The 20,723-nt window shown below is 35.8% G+C and overlaps 1 protein-coding gene across 2 annotated transcripts in view; it reads right to left on the minus strand.

Annotated features, from left to right (window-relative positions):
* Positions 1 to 2,700: 2,700 nt before the first annotated feature.
* Positions 2,701 to 20,723, minus strand: part of NTN4 (netrin 4) — a 54,354-nt gene continuing 36,331 nt past the window's right edge. Inside the window, exons 4-10 of one of the 2 annotated variants that reach the window (XM_058191276.1) lie at positions 20,563 to 20,689; positions 19,426 to 19,614; positions 14,888 to 15,101; positions 12,076 to 12,191; positions 10,607 to 10,675; positions 5,524 to 5,694; positions 2,701 to 4,768 (exon numbers count right to left, since the gene is read on the minus strand). In XM_058191276.1, the coding sequence (XP_058047259.1) occupies positions 4,635 to 4,768; positions 5,524 to 5,694; positions 10,607 to 10,675; positions 12,076 to 12,191; positions 14,888 to 15,101; positions 19,426 to 19,614; positions 20,563 to 20,689 (1,020 nt within the window). In that variant the 3' untranslated portion in view covers positions 2,701 to 4,634. The remainder of the gene's footprint in view (positions 4,769 to 5,523; positions 5,695 to 10,606; positions 10,676 to 12,075; positions 12,192 to 14,887; positions 15,102 to 19,425; positions 19,615 to 20,562; positions 20,690 to 20,723) is intronic. The other variant, XM_058191277.1, reaches the window with a different exon arrangement.

Raw genomic sequence — 20,723 nt, forward strand, 5'->3', positions numbered from 1 at the left:
TGTCATCTGTACGCTGATGACACCCAGCTGTACATATCCACCCCAGACCACCCCAACGAGGCCGTTGACGTCATGTCCCGGTGTCTGGAAGCCGTACGGGTCTGGATGGGGAGGAACAGACTTCGGCACAATCCCTCGAAGACCGAGTGGCTGTGGATGCCGGCTTCCCGGTACAGCCAGCTTACTCCATTGCTGACTGTTGGGGGTGAGTCGTTGGCTCCCATGGAGATGGTACGCAACTTAGGCATCCTCCTGGATGCGCGGCTGTCTTTTGAAGATCATCTGACGGCCGTCGCCAGGGGGGCTTTTTATCAGGTCCGCCTGATCCGCCAGTTGCATCCCTTTCTGGACCGGGTTACGCTGTGCACAGTCACCCATGCCCTCGTCACATCTTGCCTGGACTACTGCAATGCTCTCTACATGGGGCTCCCCTTAAAGAGCACCCGGAAGCTCCAACTGGTCCAGAATGCGGCTGCGTGGGTGATAGAAGGAGCACCTCGTGGCTCCCATATAACACCTATCCTGCGCGGGCTGCACTGGCTCCCGGTGGTCTTTCGGGTGCAATTCAAGGTGTTGATTACCATCTTCAAAGCGCTCCATGGCTTAGGACCGGGCTATTTACAGGACCGCCTACTGCCACAAACAGCCTCCCACCGACCTGTGCGCTCCCACAGGGAGGGCCTCCTTGGGGTACCGTCGGTAAAACAATGTCATCTGGCGACCCCCAGGGTAGGGCCTTCTCTGTGGGGGCTCCTGCCCTCTGGAACGAGCTGCCTCCGGGGCTTCGTCAACTCTCCGACCTTCAGACTTTCCGCCGTGAACTGAAGACTCTTTTATTCCGTCGAGCTGGGCTAGCCTGATTAAGTAATTTTAAATGGGGTTTTAGTTTTTATATTACTTAGTTTTTAATTTTGGTCACTATTTATGTAAATTTTAGTTTTGTTTTTATTGTATATTTATTGTATCTTTTAAATTGGCTGTTAACCGCCCTGAGCCCTTCGGGAGAAGGGCGGTATACGAATGCAATAAATAAATAAATAAAAATAAATAAATATAGACACATATGCATCTTAATTCTTTGGACGATTGTGTGAATTGGGAAGCTATTTATTTTCTGTTTTGCATTTTCTTTGCAAATCATTATTTTAAATTAAGAATTGCCTTAAGTGAATCAGAAACGTTCTATATAATCAGTGGCTACTAGAAACGTTGGCTGACTTTCTCATATTTATTGAAGAAGTAGTTCTGTTTACAGTTCTCCAAAAAGAATAAAGGTGGAAATTATTGCAATAAAATATTGGTAAAGGATAGGTGTATATACTCCCTTAGCCTTTGACTCAGGACAAAGCATAAGATAAATGGGAAGCAAAGTAGGCAGGAGACGTACTTTTTCTTGTTTGACATTGCAACAAGAGCATAGCATTTCTGTCACAGTAGCAGCATACTTAGCTTCAAAATCATGGCATGCTAAATGTTTTAATTTCCTAATCTTTTGCTTTGTGCAGTAAATTACAGTGCATTAATATTTTAGTATGTCCTGAAGTTTTTCCATATATAGAATATTTCCAGAAATATTTGCCTAGTTGTTTTTCTTTCTATGGCTCCCCACCCCTCTCTCATTATGTGGAACAGTCATAAATATTTTCTTATTGAATTGTGGGAAAGGACTTGACCTTTCTGCAAGGTTAGATTTCAGAACTGAAGAAAACCAATAAGAAAATATAGAAACATTGAGTAGCAGCAAATATGGTTGCTCATCTCGTCAGTGTGATCTTTAAAGTAGGGAGAAGTTCTAAAAAAATCACTTGGCTGTATTTGATTGAATATTTAAAAATATATTTGTTCCAAAACTATTGGTTATTTATGGCAATCCTAGCTCTCCATTTAGATACTGTAGTAGAACTAGATTTTCCGTCGTTTTTAGTAACAGGAAGATGTAGTAATTATATTAAAATTCAACCTTCTTCATGTAATTTTCCACTGAAAACCATCTAGGCACTTGCATACTTGCAAGACCGATATATGCAACCAAATATAGTCATTTGAGTGAGAGGTGATAATTGCCAATCAAGTGTAATTGGTAAACATCTTTCACTTCATTGCAACCTGTAAGGTAAAGGTAAATGTTCCCCTCACACATATGTGCTAGTCATTCCCAACTCTAAGGGTGGTGCTCATCTCCGCTTCAAAGCCGAAGAGCCAGCGCTGTCCAAAGACGTCTCCATGGTCATGTGGCTGGCATGACTAAACACCAAAGGTCCACGGAACACTGTTACCTTCCCACCAAAGGTAGTCCCTATTTTTCTACTTGCATTTTTTATGTACTTTCGAACTGCTAGGTTGGCAGAAGCTGGGACAAGTAACGGAGCTCACCCCATTACGTGGCACTAGGATTCAAACCGCTGAACTGCCAACTTTTCAATCGACAAGCTCAGTGTCTTAGCCACTGAGCCACCATGTCCCTTTATTGCAACTTAGAGAGGAGCAAACCAACCCTTCACAGAAGTAGCAAGTTGCTGCAAATAATTTCGTACATTTTTTTCTTTATTAAAATTTGAAAGATCATCTAAATGACTACAGAAGAACAATTATTTGTATAGAACTGTGACACTATCCCTCATATATTACAGCTAATTTCAAAGCAGGATCCTATGATGCTTGGCATTTAGTTCCACAATAGAAATAAGACTGCAATCCTGTATCTATATATCTTGGAGTAAGCTCTGTGAGTGTCCGGACTAATTTATCTGTTAATGGGTACATATTTGAATGTAACTATCATGTGTGGAAAAAATCTCATTTGTCTTAATCCTAGTGACCAGTATTACAGCTTGAATACACAGAAAATTTACTGGTTTTCAATTATTTTACATTTAAGATTTTGACAGGTTATAATATTGTAAAAACATATCATGACAATTTTTAAAATTGTAACATATTTATTATATACATAAAATAGAAAAACAACATCTAAAACAGTATCATTTTAAAGAATCCATAGGATCACAATAAAAAATAACAGATGAACCATGGATGACTGTTTTATTTACGTTGTATGGTGCCTTTGCCTTTATTTTTTGTATGTTCATATAAATAGGATATGTTAGTGCTTGTGTTTGCGTTAACAGAAATACTAGTGATGAAGTTCTTGATATATAAAATAAATGCAATTTTGGAAGATTATGTACACCATAAGCATAAGATGACAATTTAAAAAAACAGTTTAAATTTAAATATTACAAAAGTAGAAACTAAAGCCAGCATAATGCTAGGCAAGTTCACCACATTTTTCATAAACTTCCTTTTTTTATGTTTACTGATATCAAGCAAATCAAATTATTATTTTGAAGTTGGGGCTCCAGTGTAAATATATTCTTTTTCACAAGCTATCTTTAGTTTTATGAATGGCTTTTGCTATGTTATAAGGAAAGCAATTGTGATAGTAAGTTTAGCAAGATTCTGTTCCCTCATCCTTTCTCCTGTGCTGTCCCTGTTCCCCAATATTAGATTGCTCACCCTGGAAGGGGGCAGGTAATAAAGTGCTTTATACATAAAAAATTCTAGTAAAGGGATCAATTCCATTTCATTACATGTTTTAAGTGCTCATGACTGCAACATCCCACACAACCCACAAAAGCCATTGATTTAACCAACTTGAATCAGCATTCTTTTGTACTTCAGTGGAGATCCTATGTACTACTTTTATAAATGACCATTAATATATTGGTCATTTCCATTTATATCTACAGAAACCTGAATATAAACCTAACCAAATTCCCCTTTATGATTGCAATACACCAGCGGTGAAATCTACTTACCTTCACTACCAGTTCAAGAACGGGAATGCACAGGAACGTGCGTGCGCCTCTTCTGCGCATGCGCAGAATTTTACGCATGCACAGATGCTAAAAACAGGGACATAATGACGTCCCGGTGAGTGGGCAGCACCTCCTGCCACTGGTGCTGCCGGTTCAGCGAGCTGGATAGAATCGGGGGATTTCACTGCTGCAATACACTAATGTAGCATTCAGTTAATCTTGTTCATTACAACAGTACAAATAACAGCAAATACTTTATCCATCGCAAGTGTATATACATATTTCCAAAGAAAAAAATGAAAGCTTCAACTTTTAAATTATCCATACATTCCTGTGCGGCTTAAATAAAACATTTAAATTGGACATTAAATCTATATTGATTAGGAGAACTTTAAGGAAGTAATTACAAGGCATATTCTGCCAAATTAATGGGTTTTACTTTTAAGTATCTTGTTCCAGTCCCCCCAAAAATGTGAGGAAATTCTGTTCACAAAATGCTTTGATCACACCAAACTGATGATTGTTGATAAAATGGAAATACTAGAGCTGAGGAATGCAGATGTGGATGTATCCGTTATTACCTCATTACATTTAGTTCATACTTCTCATCCTATTGCAAGAAAAAGAAGGTTGTGTAAGAGAGATCCAGCTATGTCTGCAAACTGAAATGAGGCGTTTTGAGTCACGGTGAATGGGTTACGAAGTAAAGTTCTTTTTATACTACATTTGGCACTGTTCCCTCACATTCCAGTTTTAATCTCAGAGATGGTTCATGAAGTTTACATGTATGTCTTTATGCATAAACAAATGCCCTTTTCAGACACATTTTTTAAAAACCTGTAAGATCTTTTTCCCCAGAGCTGATTTCCACTGGTGAACAAAGCTTTTCATATTGACTATCAGTCTGCCTGTATGAACATCTTCATATCCAGCCACAAGATATTTCAGTCCTGCCAATAAAATAGACATATCGTATATCTTAATTATTTGTGCTTAACATATATTGGATAAATATTACTTATTATGAAAGATTAAAAAAATATTTAATTACAAGAAAAGGAGAGTACTGCTGTAAACTGTCCAGAGTCACTTCAATGAAATAGGTTGTGTGGAAATTTAATAAATAAAATTAAAATAAAGTAGTTTTAGGTAGAATTTTCATCATGATTATTGTACAGTAACAAATGCAATCCTCGACTGCCAGTAAATATTTTTGTTACTGCTGTGTGCATGGTATTTTCAAGATGATATCAGTATTATTATAGCAAGTTATTTACATGAGTTTGTATTTGTATCTCCTTTAAATAAAATATGTTTACTTCATTAATTGTACGGCTTCAGCAAAATTACATGGGAAAAGGCATAACACTTTGTTAATTAAAGTTACCTGCACTATTTTACAGATTTAAGTTAAATTTGCTGGGAAAATAATTGTGTAGAAGATCCACACTGATAAAAGTAGTTGGTATATATTATAATGGGTAAGCAGTGAAGGAATTGCTTAATATTATATTAAACTGCTGTAACAGTATAGACAGTAGGGCACTTTCATTTTCAGAAGCATCAAGCTTTTTCTAGCACATGGAACAAAATGAAATTTGTATAATATACAAACAGTGCAATATCTATTTAACTATCTGTATGATTTATACAATCATTTATATATAATTAAGATTTTATGAAATAAATATATATATAAACCTACCAGGATTAAGTATTGGGCAGGTACAACCTCGGTTAGTCCATGATTCTGGGTAAAGAATCTGTTTTCCTTGCAAAATCTTCAGTTTTGTAGATTTCAGTACTTTCTGGATCATCACATTGACCTCAGCATGAGACCCTTTATCATGAGCAGATAAAATCTTTGCCTTTACCACTGTGGGAAGACAATTTCAGAAGGAAGAATATATCTTCTCTTTTTATTCCACTGGAATGGAATGAAACATAAATATTGACTAAAAGCAACATGTGCAGTGTAAATAGATCCTTTCAGAATTATTTTTACTTACTTTTAAAAGCTATACAGTGATGTTTTATGCATTTCTATGTTCCATTGAACACTGCATAATGCATATACACACATGCATACACATACACAAATATATGTGATACAAGAAGAAGAGAGAAATCAATCAAATTAGTGTCAGATCCTATCTTTAATACAAAGGTTACAACCATAATGAAGCCTGCCCATCATGGTCATGGGTTGAGAGGAAGTTGGGAGGACCCTAGAGAGCAGGCCCCTGCTCTCCCCAATGCGTTCATTAAATGAATCAGAGTCGTTAAGTGGGCATGGTGTACCTTAGGGTGGGGAAGACCATGGGTGGCCTAATGAAGGAACAAGACCACCTGCCTCTGGCATCCCAAGGCCTCCTCCCACCAAGATACCCCATACTCTGCTTCCCACCCTTTGTGGCCCTCACAGCTGTTTGGGACTTCAATCCAATCCCGTGTCACCGATTTGGTCACTTTTTAAGGTTCTACATTGCTCAGATGTCAGAGTAGGAAAGAGGATAGGCCGCTCCATTGCTGGACCATGTGGCAGAAAAGTGGCCAAATTTTCTCAGACACCGGCAAAGCTGTTTTCCTTTTGTCATTAAATGGTAGCCTTCTCTCCCCCTTGGAAATAATGGTGCGGGAGGGAAGACATGCAGTCAATGGCAAATCTCACCTTCCTACATGCTTGCCTCCTTTCAACGAACGTATGCAGCCATTGAGAATGCAAACATGTAGGTAGGTGGGATTTGCCATTGACTGCATGTGTTCACTGGGAGGAGATAAGCATATAGGAAGGTGAGATTTGCCATTGGCTGCACGCTTCCCCTCTCCACCATGATTTCCAGGGGTGAGAGAAGGCCAGCATTTAGCAACAAAAGGCTACTGTAAGACTAGCAGAGCTAATGGTGGGGAGGAGGAAAGGCTAGCATCTAGCAATGAAAAGAAAACAGCTTTATCAGGGTTTGAGAAAAAGATGGCTGCTTTTCTGCCATGTGGCCCAAGAATGGAGCGGCCTGTCCTCCTTTCTTACCCCAACACTCTGAGCTCTGGAGATCTTTGAAAGGTTAATGAGAGATCATTGACAGGGCTGGGGAGGAGCATATGGAAAGCAGGGAACCTTGCGGAACAAGATGGGGGAGGAATAGGTGGGGGGGGTGGCATTTTGCTGCATCTCTGCAGTCTATCATAAGGGTGAATGACTGCAGGGGTGGAACCAGGTTATAAATACTCGGGGGGAGGGAATCTATTGTAATTGTGAACCATCACTAAGTGATCTATCGTAATTTGAGGATTACCTTGTATATCTGATTTGTTCTATGACTTGATTGCTAAGAATTATATATTATTGTTTATCTCTGTTTAGAATACCATGAGCTCTAGATTATTCATAATTTTAGGTTTTTGCACCAAAAAAATAAATAAATGATGATTTTCTGCAATATTATTAAAAAACAAGTTGATTTCTTACCAACGAGATAATCCAGACATTTAAAGTTATCTTTATAAATAAAAAAACCTTGGAGTTTCTACTTATTTCTTGGCCCACTAAATATGAGTAGTGTTAAAATTAGAAACCGAGAAATAATTCTGTCATCACAAATAACTGCCAGAAGTAAAGTGATGTATATTAGGGAAGCATAGAATTGATACCATACATCAAATTATACATTTTTATGGAACATGTCTTATTAATAGGATACATACTAATAATAAAACATATAATCTGTTGGAAAGACTATAACTAGCACTCAAAATATTGGTAGTTTTCACAGTTTATTAAAAAGAAATTCTCAAATCAAAGAGTATAATGTAGCCTAGCAGCTGAAAAATGTAGTGTCCTCAAAAACAATTTTCCATTTTGAATTATGTTGCCTGCATAATTAGTACATCATTTCACACTAATAACCAGTTCTGCTAATATTAGGAATAGTCCTTTTCATACATGCTATTATGTGCATTTTTTCCTGGTATTTTAACATATTTACTGCTGATATCCGCACCAATATGGGGACATCTACAGGATTTATACTGAAGATAGGATCTGCTGGTAGGAGCAGAGGGAAATCTGAAATCTGCTATTTTTTTTTTATTGTCAAAAGAATATCTTCTTTATCTCAATAGGATTTGCTGCTGATGGTATATTTTCTGCACCTAACACATCATAAGATTCTTCTCTATTCCATTTTAACAATGCAGCAGAGGGCAGCTTGCAGTTTTTTAACATGACCACAACACATTTGCCTTCTCCCTTATTCTTCATCTTAACAACCAGTAAAAAAGAAAATATTGTGAAATCAATCATAGATTATTTTTATTGCTGTTGCACTTGTTCAGAATGCTGCCTTGGTAGCTATAATTAGATGCATGTTATTTGTCTTGAAGCAATTTACAGTAAAAGTTTGGGACTGTACAGTTTATTCTTATTGATTTCTCCTCAGGCCAGTCCAGATTAAGAGAAGAAATCCATGTGTTTCTTAAAGGAAGACATATATAGTTCCTTAAAGTAAGACATATGTAGTTGGAACAAATGCAGTTTCCTATCTGAAAGAAGCAGACTGTTTCTCCAAGCCCTACCCTACAAAGATTCACAACAACGATGCTTAAAATCATGGTAGAAGTCAAGATGCCTTCTTATCTATCCAGTATTAAATTGTTTCTATTTATTTTTGTGAATCATGTTTGTAGGATTAAAGAATTTGAAATGAATAAAAATGTCTGCTAAGGAATCTTCTGCAAGAGTAAAAAATGTACTTGAATCCTGCTACAGTTGCCAACTGATTTCTTGTAATATCTCTGTCCTTAACACTTGTCTGATTTCATTTCCATGTCAGGAAAATTTTTGTCCAATTAACTGCTGGGCTTGATGCAACAGTTAAAAGCACTGGAAACCTGCCAAGAAAAACCTGATAATTTTTGCACTTTCCGGTCTATAGAACAATCAAAATGGTACATTAATAACTTCTTAATATCAAGATATGCCACCTGCACAACTATAAATAAAAAAGTAGAATTTAGACATAGAAGTGTTTATAATTCATTCTAATTTATTTATTAGAAACGAGTACAAACAGCCTAGTGCTTAGAAACAACATGAGATGGTAAAGTTATGTTATATTGCTTCAGTTTCATGTCATTAAATGTGCACCATATTTTTTTGCATATTTTTAAATTAATTTCTGTAACTGTTCAGCCATACAGTAGACATGAATTCAAAAGTTTCATTTTCCCTCATCAGAAGTGCAGCATTCAGCCTAAATGCAAAGGAACTGTTAGTTAGCGCTGAGAAAAGAAATCTGCAGTATACAATTCAGAAGCTGCCTGTGACCTCTGCTTAGAAAATAAAATTATAAGCACAGAGTCAATTGCAAAGTGAGGATGCATTGCAGAGGTGAGTTTCAGCAGGTTTTGACCAGTTCTGGAAAACCGGTAGCGAAAATTTTGAGTAGTTCGGAGAACCGGTAGTAAAAATTCTGACTGGCCCCACCCCCATCCATTCTCTGCCTCCCAAGTCCCAACTGATTGGGAGGAAATGGGGATTTGCAGTAACCTTCCCCTGGATTGGGGTGGGAATGGACATTTTACAGTATCCTTCCCCTGCCATGCCCACCAAGCCACTTCCACAGAACCAGTAGTAAAAAAATTTGAAACCCACCACTGATGCATTGGTGTTAAAAGAAAAAATGAACCACTTTTGGAAACATGCTTCTTGGTGCTAGACTACCAAGCAAACACTGAGGGGAAACCAGCATAACTGATCGACTTGTCAGATTCATTGCTTACTAAAGATAGAGAAGCAGCACCATGTGAATTATGCTGTGGTTCTAAATTCTAAATTAAATCTAAATTAAATTGTAAAATCTAAAAAATTTCACATTAGCTTCCTAAAGTAATAGAACACCAACTATTTTGGATAATTAAAATGACAACTTATTAACTAGCCAGTCAATGAGCTGGGCTGCAAAGAATAAGGAACCATTACTCTATTAAAGTTAAATTATATAATATGGAAAGATTAAAACCAAATACTAATGGTTTGGATGTCATGAATTCAGACATCTTACTAGAAGAAGAATAAGTGTAGAATCTCAATAATTAGAGTTACAAGCAGCTGCTGCCCTAAAAGACTATGGTTTTTAGTGGAAATGGATGACTAGAGAGAAGATGTTGAAGAAGATGCAGTAAAGAAGTGCCAACCAAAATATTTTTTTTTATTTTGGCCAGAAAGTAAAAGACAGGAAACTTCCTTATGGCAGAACTAGATGCTGAAGCAGAAAAATGAGTACAAGGCAAGAAAGAAGAGTTAGCTCAAGGGAGAAAGATCATTAGACAAATTCTTCCATTAGGCTAGCTCCTTTCCTTTTAATCTTCCTGAAATCCCTCAAGACCTGTTTATACCATCAATCCCCAAGACTTGTTTAGATGGCTGCACTATTGAGATTGAGTTATTTTGAAAGTGGATTATTTGATGATGATGTAGGTCGGGCAGACCTTGAATTTCCTACCAATCTGGGGCAGAATTTCCAGTGTTGAAACTCAAGGGTCTTGGACTACATCATCACTGTCCTTATTTTCTGACAGAGTAAATATGTATAAGTTTAGTGAACTAGTACTCTAAGGCATAGAAAATTCTGCATTTGGTATGTAGCATTAGCTATTCCTTATTTTTCCAATTACGGTAGTTTTGAATAATTTTATATTAATTAGGAAATAATTATATATATATATATAAATATATATATTTCTGTGCATGTGTGAAATATATGGGTGTAGGTGTATGTATTTTGACTCACCATATGTATATTTCATGGCACAAAAGATCTTAAAATTTTGCAGAACTTGGTCTTTACATTCACACTTCCCTGTGGAAACACCAAAACATCTGTTACCATGAATCACCAACATTTCTAACTGCTATTACATCGTATTACAGTCCCCAAATGAATAATATGGTTGCCCATATTCCCTGAAGGGAACTTGGAAGGAACATACTATATATAAGAATACATAATACTTAATGTAGTGTAATTTGGAAGGATACATTTCTTTCAAGAAATTATTTTTGCATGAAGTACTTTTTATGTATCATGGTGAGATTGCAAGTCCTGAATTGCTCAGAATATTTGAAGAAGCTCCTTGAAAACTTAATAGGCTACAAATGGGGAACATTTTGAAGGAGGCTCATTTTGGGATTAATATTTCTGAAATTTTAGCTATGCATTGGATCAAATTGCCCACAAATACTAATTGCAGTGGAAAGACTATGGGAGGGGGTAGATCTCCATCTCCTGTTGCGTCAGAGGCATCTGGATGACTACTATGAGAAACAAAATGCTGAAATAAGAAATAACTGTTGGCCTAATACAACAGGACTTTTCTTGAGTTCTTGTGGCTTTCTCCCCAGTTTCCCAAGTGTTCCTTGTTGTTTCATAAAAGAAATGGAAAACTTCAGAATATATTCTAGTACTACCAACAATTCTACTAAAATTTCTTCAGGAAAAGAAACTTATGATAGGCTAAATCTTTTGACATTTCATAGTTTCTCTGTGTGGCATTCTTAATCAGTCTAACAATTATTTCTCCCTTCAGTTAGATGCACTAGAAAGAATATAAAAAGGAAAGAACTTTATATTTTTGCCCAATCCAGCAATATAAATATTAATAAATATTTTGTCAATGTGAAATCACAAGGGGTAGGCTTACACAATCCCGCAGGCGATGGTTTTAATGAGATACTCTTTCTTTTAAATACCAAGTTAAAAATTTAGAAGGAAATGATTTGGGGGAAAAGGGAAAAGACAAGAAGCCAACACTGATACACATAAAAGTCTAAAATCAATAATGTAAACCTAACAACATTAGTTACTTATTTGCACAGTTAACATTCATTCCAGAAACAATAATTGGAGAGAGTTCATATAATTGGTGCCATTGGTGCATCTGAGGGAATGTATCCCTCATAAAAGCAGCATCTTGCCTATCCATGCTCCAATTCTTGCTCAGTTTATTCTTAATGTTCTGGCTTTTTGAAACATAGGCCTAGAAATCTTGGTAATGAAAATCACTTCAGAATAAAAACAGGACAATTGTTTTTATATGATTCAAGATGAGATCTTGTTTCATTTACTGATGATTTTGTCTTTTAATTGTGACCTTCTGATGGTTTTCCCACCATTTCTCAAAATTATCATTTCACTGATTATTAATCAGTAAGATTATACTCCTAATGAGATAACTAGCAGGCCTGCGAACACATTCTTACCTGAATGTCGAAGAGCAGAGTATCCTTGTTCTTCCTCCCACTCCCAAGCTACTTCACTCTTGTTACGGGCAGAATAGAGACCAGGGATATCATGGTACCATTCTATGTCTGCATTGCTAAAAAATCAAAGAAATAATGTGAAATCTCTCTTATGAAATCAGTTCAGTTCAGTTCAAATGTTATTATAGAGAACTGTCTTTGTAAGATTTAGGGAATCAGAAGTAAGTTAAAAAATAATCATGTTAAAAATTTATATGTCATATTCTTAATCAGCATTGTTGATTTCTGTTTGTTTATTTTAAAACCCACTAGAGACCCGAACTCATTTAATTTCCTCATCAAATATTCTATGTTGTTTTTTGAGTCTTGCAGAAATATAACAAAATCATTAACAAAGGCCTTCAATTTATGAACTTCCTTCTTAATATTTATACCTCTTATTTTCCCATCTTGTCTGATATCTCTATTCAGGAGACAAAGGACATCCTTGTCTCATACCCTTTCGGATTTCACATGTGAATTAAGTCTATAACAATTTTTGCTTGCTGTGATGTATAAACAGCTTTGACCCCCTTGAATAAAATTCCCATCAAAGTCCATTTCTTCCAGGATTTTAAACATAAAAACCCAATTTAAGGGGCTTCTGGGTGGCGCCACCTTTCTCGCTGGGTGCTAATTTATGGCACTCCGCATTGAATATGGTAAAAGCCGGACATAACAACTGATCCCGGCTTGATTTCCCTCTCTGGTTGAAAGAGAGAGAAAGAGCAAGGGGGGGGGGGAATTGGTAGATTCCCCTAGGGGCTTTGTTTTTGTAATGCAAAGTCCTGCAAAGGTCGAATCCCCTTACCCCTCCCCTAACCTCCAGTATTCACTGCGCTCCTGAAAAAGCAGGAAAAGAGGAAGGTGTCCACTTCTGCTAGCAATTGATTTCTTTTTGTGGTTACTAAAGCAGGCGGAACAAGTGTGAGTGAACAATTATTGGTTTGCAAGTATTTTTGATTTTCTGACTTCTACCCTTTTTTTAAAAAAAAAGAAGAGAAATTTCTGCCCCCCCCTTCAGTTTCATTTTAGAGAAACTGAAAGCAGAGCGATACATCAAAGGGAGCTTTGCTGTTGAATCGAAACTGAATGGAGATTTTATCTTATTGTGTTTGACTGTGGACTGTTGGATTATATTACGTTGTTTAAGTATTTTACAAGGGGATTCTCAGCAGGAACTTTGTCATGGAGGTTCTTTCAGAAGAATGGATTTGTGACTTTATACAGGACTACACAGAAAGTATGTATTTAATCATTCAAAAATACGAATTGATAAAAAATGGGGACGTTTTGGATGAGAGCTTGGAGCAAATTAATCAGTGCAATTATTCGGAAAATGGAATGGAGGATATACAAATAAAAATGGATAAATATGAAGATTTGATCGTGAAGAAACAAGGTGTTGTAAAGAAGTTTTCTTTAAATAGTTTGGATGAACTGCCTGAATTTGTGCTACAGGAGATTGTCCCTCAAATGGAAAAGACTCACAAGCTTAATGTTTCCCAAGATTTCTCTTTTTGGACTGATGGAATATACGGCAGTAATTTTTGGATTTTTGGACATAAGGAATTACTAGGAAATATTGTGATTGACTTTTAAAAGGAGTAATGAAGGAAAGACAGAGATTAATGCACCAAAAAATGGCAAGAGACAAAAGTATTATTCTTGAAACAAGGTTTTTAAAATATTAATAGACAAAATATTAGTGTCCCGGAAAGACAATTTGTGAGGAATCTGGTTTGGATCTATACTGGATTTTGATGAGGAAGGACTAAAGTTGAATAGATATTGTAATTTTCTGTATTGAAATTTTATAAGGTGTTGCACTAAATTTTAAATAGAATATTTTCAAAAGATCTTATGTAAGAAAGACATGGGGGGGGAAATTATATGGTTATAGAAGTTATAAGGGACATATTTTTTGAATTGGATTGGATTTTTATGCTTTAGTTGGTTTTAAATACTTTAGGATTAATTTTGTTCTATTGATTTATATATTTTACTATTGTTATTCTTAATTTTATTTTATTTTATTTTTTTGAAGGATTTTGGTTATGTTAGGAGGAAGTCAGAGCTAGAGAGGGAAAATTGGTATAATAGTTTTGCGAGAAAATTTTCTTAGCATATGTTTGTTTTATTTTTAACTATACCTTGTGCTTGTTCCGGGGAGCCAGGGGAGGGGAGGGTATTAGTGAAGGGAGGGGGGTTGGGGGGAAAGGGAAAAAAATTTTTTTTCTGTAAAACTTTTTGAATAAAAAAACAAAAAAACAAAACCCAATTTAAGTTGTCAAAGGCCTTTAAATATGTTAAACCTTTTAAATATAATCATTAAAAAAATCCCCATATAGAACAAAATTGTTCAGATGACAATTGTTCCAAGCATAACCTCAAGAGATTTATCTGGTCTCAACTTTCTCTAATCCAACATCCTTTATATATATATATCGAGAGAGTGGTACAGTATGTGCTTGGAGAATGTGCCATGCATCCACTGATGCTACCTTTTGGGCCAATGATTCTATGTATAATTTAATACATTCAAATCTTAATGGTTCAAGCCGAGTAGCAGAAAAAAAGAAGTCATGATGTTAATTTTGTATATCTTGCAGTCTAGTACTACTAAGCTTTTTTAATTTTTGTTCATAAAATAGTATCAATCTGTTTGTAAATTTGTGCTTTTTTTGGTGACTTCTACTTCAGACACAGGATTATTAAAGGTAAATTCCTCTCCCTATTATGATAAGCCAACTTGTTCAGTTTTTTTACTCACCTGTTGATGCAGTCTCCATTGATTGAATCACAACTTCCTGCACAATCACATGGTCGACAGCCATAATGTCCAAATCCCCAGTATCCTACCATACACCGATCACACTGAGGACCAGACACTCCAGGTTTGCAGGGACAATCACCATTGCTAGGGTCACAGAAAGTGCTGTTGCTAAAAGGAAGCATGGCTGATCCAATGGGGTTGCAAGAGCACACTGCAATATCAGAACATGCATATGAGAGACTGTTCTTCATATTCAATAGAAATGACAGCTTTCTTTCTTTGCGAATTGTTCCTCTTTGTTATTTTTTCTGGAATATTTAATTTATTTATAATATCTAGGGGAAATATTCCTCTAGAGTCTTCCAAATTTTCCTCTAAAGCAGGGGTAGTCAACCTTTTTATATTACCGCCCACTTTTGTATCTCTGTTAGTAGTAAAATTTTCTAACCGCCCACCGGTTCCACAGTAATGCACCGTATTGTCGCCTGTGCATGCCTCTTGCATCGCGGATTGGGATTGGTGGGGGACGCGCCGCTACCAGCTCTGCTTGTCTGTTACAGCTGGGTGTGGGGGGGGATGCGCGAGCTATTCTGGGACAAGGTTCTTTTGTTTGCGGTCGCACTATAGCGCCATTTAGTTTCACTTACGTAACATGAACTAAACTTATGTGCAGGCGACACAAATAGTATATTTTCAGAAATTTAAATTGTCACGGGGAATTTTATGAAAACCTAATGAAAATGTTTTTAAATAATGCTATGTTTTTTTTAAAAAGTCAGTTAAATTAAAAAAAAAGGAAAGTGCTTCAGTATCAGACAAAACCCCTACCGTCCACCATGAAAGCTGGAATGCCCACTAGTGGGCGTTAGCGACCAGGTTGACTACCACTGCTCTAAAGCTTCTCCTGAAAATTATGCCTATGCCTATCTCTTCTCAAATCTACAAGAGTTTACAGCTAAATACAAAGCAAAAAAGTTAAATTAACCAAATGAGTACATTTCAATCCCAACATTATAGAGAGAGGGGGCACTGGGTTCAGGAAGACATGTATAAATTAGGTGTATGAGATAATGCACACGTTATACAGCAGCGGTTTTATTCTCATGTGAGCTCATGTAATAGAATTCAGTTCAGAAATAAACATTTGAGGAAAAGGCCAGTGTGTAGATAAACATCAGTCGTTTTCCTTCCCATTCCTCTAATATCTCTGCTAAACATTGGTTTCTCTGTTTCAGTTAACTAGAACTTCATGCTTAAAGGTGTCTTTGATTCCATCATTTCTGATTTGGCTATAACATTACATATTATTATTTAGACCTATTTTTTGGCATCACTCTACAAGCTGAAGTGCTCCTAATATTATGATAAGCCAACTTGTTCAGTTTTTTTACTCACCTGTTGATGCAGTCTCCATTGATTGAATCACAACTTCCTGCACAATCACATGGTCGACAGCCATAATGTCCAAATCCCCAGTATCCTACCATACACCGATCACACTGAGGACCAGACACTCCAGGTTTGCAGGGACAATCACCATTGCTAGGGTCACAGAAAGTGCTGTTGCTAAACGGAAGCATGGCTGATCCAATGGGATTGCAAGAGCACACTGCAATATCAGAACATGCATATGAGAGACTGTTCTTCATATTCAATAGAAATGACAGCTTTCTTTCTTTGCGAATTGTTCCTCTTTGTTATTTTTTCTGGAATATTTAATTTATTTATAATATCTAGGGGAAATATTCCTCTAGAGTCTTCCAAATTTTCCTCTAAAGCAGGGGTAGTCAACCTTTTTATATTACCGCCCACTTTTGTATCTCTGTTAGTAGTAAAATTTTCTAACCGCCCACCGGTTCCACAGTAATGCACCGTGTATTGTCGTCTGTGCATGCCTCTTGCGCATCGCGGATTGGGATTGGTGGGGGGGGCGCGCCGGCTACCAGCTCTGCTTGTCTGTTACAGCTGGGTGGTGTGGGGGGAGATGCGCGAGCTATTCTGGGACAAGGTTCTTTTGTTTGCGGTCGCACTATAGCGCCATTTAGTTTCACTTACGTAACATGAACTAAACTTATGCGCAGGCGACACAAATAGTATATTTTCAGAAATTTAAATTGTCACGGGGAATTTTATGAAAACCTAATGAAAATGTTTTTAAATAATGCTATGGTTTTTTTTAAAAAAGTCAGTTAAATTAAAAAAAAAGGAAAGTGCTTCAGTATCAGACAAAACCCCTACCGTCCACCATGAAAGCTGGAATGCCCACTAGTGGGCGTTAGCGACCAGGTTGACTACCACTGCTCTAAAGCTTCTCCTGAAAATTATGCCTATGCCTATCTCTTCTCAAATCTACAAGAGTTTACAGCTAAATACAAAGCAAAAAAGTTAAATTAACCAAATGAGTACATTTCAATCCCAACATTATAGAGAGAGGGGGCACTGGGTTCAAGAAGACATGTATAAATTAGGTGTATGAGATAATGCACACGTTATACAGCAGCGGTTTTATTCTCATGTGAGCTCATGTAATAGAATTCAGTTCAGAAATAAACATTTGAGGAAAAGGCCAGTGTGTAGATAAACATCAGTCGTTTTCCTTCCCATTCCTCTAATATCTCTGCTAAACATTGGTTTCTCTGTTTCAGTTAACTAGAACTTCATGCTTAAAGGTGTCTTTGATTCCATCATTTCTGATTTGGCTATAACATTACATATTATTATTTAGACCTATTTTTTGGCATCACTCTACAAGCTGAAGTGCTCCTAATATTTTGAAAAGACCAAATTTATTTTAATATCATATCTATAGTGGACGGTTTTTATATTATTTGATGTTTACCACTTTATTAACATAGAAAGCAACTGTATAACAAATGCCAAAAGGTACCTGTTTGTTTTAGTTGTATGAATTACATTTATAAAAAATGTAACTTTATAAAAACGTTACTTTATAAAAAAGATATAAAGAGCTAAATACGACCAGAATCTGTAATCATATCTCTGCTTAACTGGATTATGAATTCAAACAAACCAATTTCTGACTGACATGTATATAATTATTTTATATTCTTGCTTGTGTTTATTGACTTTTGGGAAAAACATTTATATTTACAAATGTAATCCCCACTTTTTAAAAAAGTGTTCATTGCTGTTTTGTTGTGTTGTTAAGAATGAAGTGTGGAAAAATATATGTTGCCCAATATTACTAATTTTCATTATGTTATTAAAATATCCACTAATAATTTTACCTGTATATCTTTAAATGTTGTTAATATTTTGAAACTGTTTCATTGTACGGTAGTTGCTTACTCTTGCTGGTGAGTTTGATTATTTTTACTTGCTACTACATAATTCTAAAAATTAAAGTTTAAATATGGACTAGCATTTTTAGTCACTTTTAGCATTTTGCATGAAAACTTTGGTTAGTTAACTAACTAATTATAATGAAACAATAAAATTATAAATATGAGGTCTGGTAATGATATAGGTTTAAATTGGAAAAAATACTTTTTTTATTTTATTTTATTTTATTTTATTTATTTTGTCACAACAATATATATAAGTGTCATACAAAAAAATTATATAGTATATAAACATATATATGAGTAAATATTAGAAGGTATAAGCATATATATATATAGGAAGAAGAAAAGAAAAACAATATGACAGGAACGGTAGGCACGTTTGTGCTCTTATGCACGCCCCTTATGGTCCTCTTAGGAAAGGGGTGAGGTCAATAGTAGAAAGTTTTTGGTTAAAGATTTTAGGATTATGGGAAGAGACCACAGAGTCTTTGGAACATATGTAAATAAAGCATCTATTTGCAATTCATTAGAGGAGATGTGTAATTGGTCAGGATTATGTAACTAAGGAATCAAACAAAGCCTGTTCAATGCATTGCAGATAGAAGCTGTATTCATTGTACTCTCTATTCCTTCTAAACTGAATCCAAAGCACTGCACAGTTAGAATAGAATAGAATAACAGAGTTGGAAAGGACCTTGAATGTCTTCTAGTCCCAACACTCTGCTTAGGCAGGAAACCCTATACCACTTCAGACAAATGGTTATCCAACATCTTCTTAAAAACTTCCAGTGTTCATCTTCATGCATACCACATAACCCTTCTAAATGGAAGCTCTAAATTATATAAATAATTCTGACTATTCTATTTGCCTGGGCTGAGGCTGATAAAATTCATGGTTGAGCAGGAATGTAGTTGAGATTGAATTAAAACTCAGGTTCTGTTGTTTCAACTTTATGTTGCATGATTATTGTGTGCAGTATTTATTTATAAAACCTAAAATATTGGTATTAAATAACTTGTAAAATAAGTATATTTTAAGTCCCCTCCTAAACTGTAGCAAGAAATGAACTGTTTCCTCTGCAGTACTTCCTACTTGTAAATTTTTTTAAAAAAATTATCCAAAGTATACTAGAATACATCTATCAGGTATGCATACATAAAAGAAGCCTAATATATTAATTTTAAAAAATCACCCAATGTTGGAAGCTTGCAAAATTAGGATTGGCTTACATTTGCAGGTGTCAGGAGCAGAAAAAGGCTTTCTAAGATCACGATAAAAGCCTGGCTTGCAACGTTCACAGTGCTGTCCTTCAGTATTATGTTGACAGTTGTCACAAATGCCCCCACTTTGGTTCCCTGATGCCAGCCATGTGTCCATATCAAAGTGACAAGTGTCAGAGTGCCCATTGCATTTACAAGCTGAAACATACCCAAGATTAAAGAGGGTGGAGGAGAAAGAAAATCAGGATTTTGCTGTGTTGTAAAAAAAGGTACACAACATGGAAATTGTAAATATTGAAAGCAAATGATATAAATGAGAAGATTGTATTACTGTCTAGTTTTTCTAGCCTGTCTATATTTAGCTTGTCAAATGTGAAATTACTAAAATTATCATTTTATTTGAATGGATAGATGAATGGATGAATAGACGGGTATAATTTTTATTTAAAGAATGTTTCCAATAAAATACTGTAAAAATAAGAAAATACAATAAAAATTAATGGTCATTTCAAAATGTTAAATTTAATCAAATTTTAAATCAGTTTTTCTTGGCATACATTTAGGATCACTGTAAACTGTTTATGTCTAGGTACTTTTTTATTTTAAATGAAGGCTACAAATCTTTTGATTATAATTCAGAATGCTTTATTTAAATCCTATGGGAAAATATAAATAACAGTTCCTTGACTTTTCAGTAGACCAAACTATACTACTTCCTTCAATATGATGCTCTCCATACAATATGTACTAAATAATCTAGTAAGGACTAGAATATTTTTTAAACCAATGGGCTTTCTCTGAGGATTTTGAAACAGGATCCCATCACTGAGCAAAAAGTGAAATTAGATGACCTGTAAAGTCATTTCCAAATAATATATTCTATAGCATGATGATTCTAATTCTCAGCTAACATGGTCCATTTGAGATTTGGAGAGTTGCAGCCCATGATATCAAGGCCACCAGTTCAGGGAAATACCTTCTCAGTAAGTATCTGTTCTTATTTTTGTAAACTGAGAAATTCTGTAAAAGGATGCAGATGGTAGTTTTAGTTTTGTTTTGAAAATTTTACCCCATCATTTGCAGAAGAGAATTTTGTTTTTACGCTGTAGCCTATAAATGATTTCATTACTTTGGTCTCATACTTACATTTGCATCCATTTGGAGCACTGGTTCGGCCATTTGCAGCAAGCCAGGGTTGGTCATTGTAAAGACGGGCACAATGCTGACAATGAGTTCCTGCAGTATTATGTTTACAAATGCATCTCCCATGGACCTAACAATAGAAAACAACCATGTCTGCAATGGCA

Source organism: Ahaetulla prasina, chromosome 7, assembly GCF_028640845.1.
Source record: "Ahaetulla prasina isolate Xishuangbanna chromosome 7, ASM2864084v1, whole genome shotgun sequence".
Lineage (NCBI taxonomy): Eukaryota > Metazoa > Chordata > Lepidosauria > Squamata > Colubridae > Ahaetulla > Ahaetulla prasina.